At 35.9% G+C, this 7,407-nt stretch overlaps 1 protein-coding gene across 2 annotated transcripts; it reads right to left on the reverse strand.

Annotated features, from left to right (window-relative positions):
- Positions 1–637: 637 nt before the first annotated feature.
- Positions 638–6,932, reverse strand: arl3l1 (ADP ribosylation factor like GTPase 3, like 1). Of its 2 annotated transcripts, none has more exons than XM_083564654.1 (6): positions 6,469–6,932; positions 5,803–5,946; positions 3,665–3,781; positions 2,827–2,877; positions 1,980–2,165; positions 638–1,701 (listed from the first exon to the last, which is right to left on the reverse strand). In XM_083564654.1, the coding sequence occupies exons 1-6, from the start codon at positions 6,484–6,486 to the stop codon at positions 1,654–1,656; spliced, it is 564 nt and encodes a 187-aa protein (XP_083420780.1). In that variant the 5' UTR covers positions 6,487–6,932; the 3' UTR covers positions 638–1,653. The 2 variants fall into 2 exon arrangements, with proteins under 2 accessions (XP_083420780.1, XP_083420781.1); XM_083564655.1 differs by lacking the exon at positions 6,469–6,932 and adding an exon at positions 6,257–6,279.
- Positions 6,933–7,407: the final 475 nt, after the last annotated feature.

Below are 7,407 nucleotides of genomic sequence, written 5' to 3' on the forward strand. Positions count from 1 at the left end.
ATGTTAGTATAGCTAGCATAGCCACTACACTTTGCTAGCATTACACTGAGCTGCCTAGTGTTTTGAAAAAGCTGTGAAAATGAAATGATTTCTTTAATAAACACATTTTTATAAGATTATCTTCTGTGCATATATATATACAGACGTATACAACTTTTATGATATGTATATTTGTCAATAAAGAAGAAAAAACAGCAGTAGTTACAACTGTAAAGCTGTACCAGTTGTTTTATAGTGATATACTGTTATATGGTTAAGTATGTATTTCTCTTAAAATAGCCAGCACTCTATTTAATGAAAGTTTTACCATTAGAACATGACATAACTGTAAAAAAAAAAAAAACATGACAATTAATATACCAGATGAATTGCAATAAAGAATTCTGAAGGTTTTTTTGAACAGAAGTTAATTAGTGAGGAAAACAAACAAAATTCTTCCAGTTAATCCCAATGTACTGTTTGGAAAAAAGTGTATTTCCTAGAGTATTTTCAGTATAGACTAAAGTTAGTGGAAACCTAACACACCATAAGTTTGTGATCGTGTGTGATTCTTGAATAATCTCCACTCTTCTGGAAGATGTTCAATTCATCGCAAAGATGTTCAAAAGTGTTTCGATCAAAGCTCTTTAGCCGGCCACTCAGGATCTTCCACTCCAATCCATGTAAAATGTACAGTAGGTTCATGAAGCTGGATTTGTGCACAGGGGCTTTGTCATGCAGGGGGGAATTTAATGTCAAACCAAAACACACTATACAAATTTGAGCCTCCAACTTTGTGGTAACAGTTTGGGGAAGAACCACATATGGCTGGAAAAGTCAGGTGTCCCAATACCTTAGTCAGTATAGTGTATGTACTGACTAGCTACTTTAGGAACACTTGCACAATTACCAATCAGCAGGTGGAACAGAGAGGTCAGGGAAGGAATGGCCAGATTGGTTTAAGATTGAATGAGAAGAAAGCATCACAAAATGCACAAAACTTTGACGTTACGGTGGATTTGATACAGGAGCAAAAAAAACCACACCAGGTTCCACTCTTATCATCCACAGGTTATGTTTTTCCAAGAATATTTTCCCTATTCTGATACTTCTTGTAACATTGCTCTAAATGAAATGATCTTTTTTGCTACATTATTGGTTGATTGTATAGATATACATAGAGTTAACTGACAGAAAATGCTTTAATGACATAATTGAGCCTCACAGGTTACTGGAAAAGGTACACAAGACCAAGAACACACAATATATAAATATAACTAAGCGAACAAGAGTTCAGGTCAGGAAAGAAGCTTCTCTGTTTGAGATTGTTCCTCCAACACGCCGCTCCACAACCAACTATCTACAAATCTATAAATTGTTTTCACCAGTGAATGCCTCATATGGACACATGACTCATCCGTTTCTAGGATGCAACTCTGTTTGTATCATTATATGCGGCTAGAATGCAAAAACAGTATCCATAATAGAAGAAGAATACCGTTTTAACTATTGCAGCCTTTTTCCACATTTTGCTTGTCTTTATCTTGTCCACTGTATATAGAGCCACTGGTCAGATGCTGTATATCAAACAGCAGAAGGCTTCCCGATATCAGTGATTATAAATTTTATTTATATAACTTATAAAATATATTTAAAATACTAGTATTGAAGTATTTACTTCTTCTTATTTACAATATTGTTGCTGATCCAGTCCATTCCATCCTGAGAGGAAGCAGAATTGAAAGAACACACACACACACACACACACACACACACACACACACACACACACACACACACACACACACACACACACACACACGAATGAATGCTGTTTTGGAGCATATAAAAAACAAAGCTTAGATATTAAAGTTATATATATATATATAGCCTGGACAATGTTATATTATACTATAATGGTTAATGTTAGTTGTTCTGCACTGTTCTGACACCTCTTCTTTTGTTTTGCTCTAGTCTTTTGTTAATCCGTATAGACTCACCTGAACTCCTTCACCTGAAATAGCTGAACAGGCCTGGATCTGCCACTCTCGATCCCGGTATGTGTGCAGGTTGAGGCCCTCTGCAATCTCGCTGGTTGGAGAAGCTGTGGTCAGATCCTGCTTGTTGGCAAAAATGAGAACAGGCACTCCCTTAAGATTCTCCTCATCGATCAGTTCTGAGAGCTCCTACATGAATAGGAATTGAAAAAAAAAAAATTGCTGGTGAATTTTTAATCATGAGGAAGACCAATGAACATCTTTAGATGGAATCGTGCCCTGCTTCAGTTGAATAGGTGTCATATAGAGTTAAATTCGCTCATTAACAATCAGGTATGGACATACCAGAACCAAACGGTCAATTCTGGAAGTATTTTAAAGTTACAAAAATGTAAAATGATAATTAAACTCACTTGGTGTTTCAAAATTTTGACAGGCAACAAGTCTAGACTGGTTATAGTAAACCATTACTAATATTTTACATAGTAAAGTAAAAAGAACTTATTAAAGCGTGTACTTTTTTTCATGTATTCCAACACATGTATAATCCATTTTTCTTTTACTGTAAGTGATATCAAGACAAGTAAAACCTTCGATAAAACTATCTGTTGGATGAGTTACTAATAAATGGCTGCACTTTGTGGTTAAAACCATAGACAGCTGTCCATGCAAAATTTATTAGGCACCATATGAAACATCTCCTGGTTTCATCTCCTATAGCATCTGAAGCTTGTTTACTTGGACAGATGATAAGGAATTTTGTCCAAACTCTCCTGGGAACATTTCATACTGTGCTTCATTTTTACAAAATCTGTTTTATATATAATGTATATCCACTGGTTGTTCTCACCAGGCCCGTTTCTTCAAACCTCTTCTTGTCTGCACTATCGATGACATAGATCTGTTGGGGGAAAAAAATCAAGAGTTATATTAATTCATTCTGAGTTTTATATGTTCTTTAGACCAACATTGTGTGATGTTCTACATCACTGTGATTTCTGCCATCAGGGTTTATAAAGTGTACACAATATGGAAAAAAGTTGATGCTGACCATAAGAATGGTATGTGCTTTTTGAACATTCCATTCCACATTTAGTCCCCATTTAGTTGTAGCATCATGGTTTTCTTTTTAAAAGATTTGGTGTATCATGAAATGAAAGTTACAACAAAGGACACCCAGAACTGTTAAACAGCTAGAATCCTGTATCATACACCTATGGGACAACATTCCCCAAAACTTACAGATGGAAGACGTGATACTACACAGTGTTACACAGTGTTTTGGAGACCTGCTGCAGCCACTTAAATTCATTTTCCTTAAAATTATATATATTCTTAGTTTAAACATTAGATTTTTTTTGTTTTATTGTGAATAAAATATGGAATTATGACATTTGTAAATCATTGCATTCTGTTTTTATTTACATTTTACACTGTGTCCCAACTTTTTTGAATTGGGGTTGTAGGATACAAAGCAATCTTTGAAGAAAACTTGGTCCAGTGTGCAAGAAAGTTGATCTAGTGGGTGTGAACTTGTTGGTTTCATCTACTTCATTACAACTTGGTTTCGTGCCACTCGGTCTGAAATATTTTTGTGAGATCTAATATCTTAGATGAGATCTTTTGTGAAGTTCTGAATATTCATGATCATCCTCTGAGATACATGCTTTCATAAACTTTCAACATACCAACAAATCTGTGTTCTCCAGATACTTTTTCCAGAATGAACGGATCTTCCTCTGCCCCCCAATGTCCCAGACGTTCAGTTTCATTCTATGACAGGTTACACTCTTAATGTTGAAGCCCTAGAGTGTTATACAACAGAACAATAGACAGTCACATGTAGCGCTAACTATAATTAGCTGACCCTGCTAGCCAGACGAGCATCAGTTTATGGTGAAGTAATCTTCAAATAGAGGATTAAAGTCACTGCTCGGTCCACTGTCCTTAAAATCAGGTCTCGTGTGTGGTAACAAAAGCCATAAATATACAGCTGGACTCCATGGCATTTAAATGTAGTCATTGTGCTATCAGACCAAACTGTTTGAGTAATAAAGTTCCATTTAGCATGGCTAGCCCATTAATATTACAAGCCTTAAGGAAGTTATTAAGAAGGTCAGCTAAATATGGCTTTGCTGACTCTACTTTGGTCCAGAACATGACCAAAATAGACCTCATGGCCTGTCATCAGCATGACTTCGCTACAGCTGATACATAGAGCTTCAAGATGGGATCAGCAGATATTCAGTGCCTTTACTTTAATTTCTTGGACATTTCATCCAATCTGGTAGAACAAAAGCTTTTCTTTCAGTGCCAGTCTCGCCATCGTTGTTAAAGAAATCTGTGCTGCAAGGGCAATATGCTGCCTTCATGTTCTCTGCAGGTAGCACTTGGCTGCCCATCAGGATGCCAAATATGAGTGTTTTGAAGTCTTGCCTGTTCTGCTCTGTGTATAATTCGATACACGAATGTAATTCCTGTCATCTGTGTATATAAAGTCTCTCAAGTCAGGATAACTTGGGTATTCTTTTTTAAGAGCTTAACTCATTTCACCCCTGACTGTCATTCCAGTAAACTGAATTTCAGCTAAAACTGCAGGCAAACTGAATATCACTCTAACAGGCTGTAATATGAACAAGTTGTTTTTTTTATAAAGACATAAACCAACATGTATTATGCACAGGGATGCTTTATTTGAGAAATAAATACATTTGCAAGGGAAATTTCTTGACTATTTGCAATATTTCTCCTACATGAGACTGATATAAAACAGATCAGTTATTCAGAGAAAATAATTCAGCCATTGTTTAGATACTTTTACTCGTTTCAAGCATTTCCTGTATTCAATTGAAATCTAAGTTTGCTAACAAATCACTAAAACCTTAAAAAAGATCTGCCAAAAGAACAAGACTACTTTTAGGTAGTAGAAAATTATTTTTATTCATCTGATTTACTCTATTCTAATAACAAAATATCTTATAATATTAGTGTGTTATAATTAGATACTCTACATGGATAAAAATACAGAGACACCTGACTTTTCCAACCATTTGTGGTTCTTCCCCAAACTTTTACAGCAAAGTTGGAGCAACACGATTGCATAGGATGTCTTTGGATGTGGAAGCATGAACTTTTCCCTTCATTTGAACAAACCAAACCTGTTCCAGAATGACAATGCCCCAGTTCACAAAAACCAGCTCCATGACGATATGCTTTACATGGGTTGGAGGGGAAGATGTCCTGCTATACCTCAACTCTAATGAAGACCTTTGGGATGAATTGAAACACTGTCTGCAACCCAGACCTCCTCACCTATACCAGTACCTGACTTTTGTGAATTTGCTGAATGGACTCTATAGTTGAGACAAACACGCCAATATAATTCCTAGTGGAACATCTTTCCTAAAGAGTGGAAGTTATTATAACAACAATTTGGGACTAAATGAAAAATTGGATGTTCGAAGAGCACAATCTTACAGCCAGGTGTCCATAAACATTTGTCCATATAGTATAAAAATTCCTCTTGCTAACATTGTTATCTCATTGTTTTCTCTCATTTAGATACACACAAATATATATTTTTTCATATACATTATACCCCATACTTTTCTGCCAGTACAGTAAATTATAAAACATGAGTTTAAAAACATTTGGGTATCACTTGTGCTGTATCTCTTAATTTGTTTAGGCTTAAGTTTCACCTCTTTCATTACCTAATGTCTCTCAATTAGATAAAGTGTACTAGGATTTTGAGCACTATGTATTTTAAATCAATGCTCTAAAATTTTTTTATTTTTCACAGTTTGTGAGTGCAACCACAGTATACCTGAGTTGGTGTAATTATATTCACATCTTCAGAGGCGAACTGTTTCAGTAGTGTGGTTTTCCCAGCGTTATCCAGACCGAGAAGGACGATCCGAAGCTCCTTTTCTGTCGTTCCCTTTAGTTTCTCAATGACGGAAAACAAACCCTGGGACAGACAATGCAGTTAAGGGGTTTAAAAAATGCAGTAGAAAATTGAGCTGCTGAGTAAATCTGCTCACCTTTGCTTTAGATGTCTATGGATGAAATGTTTGAAACTGTGAATCAGAATTTAAATGAGATTTTGGCACAAAACAATTACCCTGTCTTTGGAATTTTTCTAACCTTGGATGCAATTGACTATGAAATCAACATTCAACGATTGTTGTTACAAATGCAACTAAACCCATAAAAGTTCTACATTTAGCATTAGATGAAGCATAAAACAAACCTAGATTACATAATTCAAAAATGCTGACCTCAGAAATCATTCTTCGAACCAATTGGCGCTCAAGAACTTAATGTTGATACCAGTTAGGATACAGTGCGGAAATAATTCAATTCCTTATATCTACCCATCTGTGAAAGTAATTATGGACTTCCTATCACAATCTTGAGTCCCAGAGGATTATCACTTACTGAATCATGTGCTCCTTGTTAAGAGCAGACCCTTAGATTTAAGCATACATACCTTTTGGATTTCACCCATTTTGATGTAACCACGCTGGCAGGAAAGACAGAAGGAGGGCAAATAACCTACATGCTATGTAACAAGGTGAGTACAAATCCACTGTGTTCAGGTGTGGCTCTTCTCTGTTATCAAGTTCTCCTCACAAGATATTAGTTCTCTAGAAACTTTATTTCACAAAAGAACGACTAGGAGAGAAAAGGGACATGGACTGGATTAGTAGTCTACGATTAGCAGCAACCTCTACACCTTCTTCTGTTCCTTTCACCTCCCCCAGGCTATTCTGCTGCTTCAAAGTCTTACCTGGATTATCCCTTCTCAACCACCTGCCTCATAACTGCCCTCAGACTCTACTCTCTCAGTCTTGCTTTATGTTTCTACGACTGGCTCTCAACTTCATCTCAACAATTCATCCTTTTCACAAATCCATCTTTCTGACACCCTCTCTTGTTTTTTCATCTCCTGGCTCGGTGGGTTGACATCAGTTGTTTGTCATGTCATGCTTTTTGACTTATTAGATAAACAATTTGTCTTTGTGGTAGTACTGCTCCTGTTCAGCAGAGGGCAATAGTGTCTGATTTGAAAATCAAGGAATTTCCTGTCTTAGAAAAGAGAGGCTTTTGTTTAAGAGAAGTCACAAATATGTCCTTTTTTATGTTTATTCCTGCAATTGTATTTATTATATGTTCAACAAGTTCATAGAAAAGTCGCCTGATTAGCCCTTACATCAAAATGCCAACAGATTGGGCTAATACTGTTGGGTAGAATGATGAATCACTATATATAAAATATGAGAAAATAATTCACAAGCAGCTTTGCATTGTTTAATATACAGTATGTGAGAAATTAAATGCCAGATATCAAATCTCAATTACTGATTGATTGATTATCTGATGCATTATAGTGTACAATATATAGATTTCTAACCAAATTAGCTACTAG

The sequence above is a fragment of the Silurus aristotelis genome, assembly GCF_946808225.1.
Source record: "Silurus aristotelis genome assembly, chromosome: 16".
NCBI lineage: Eukaryota > Metazoa > Chordata > Actinopteri > Siluriformes > Siluridae > Silurus > Silurus aristotelis.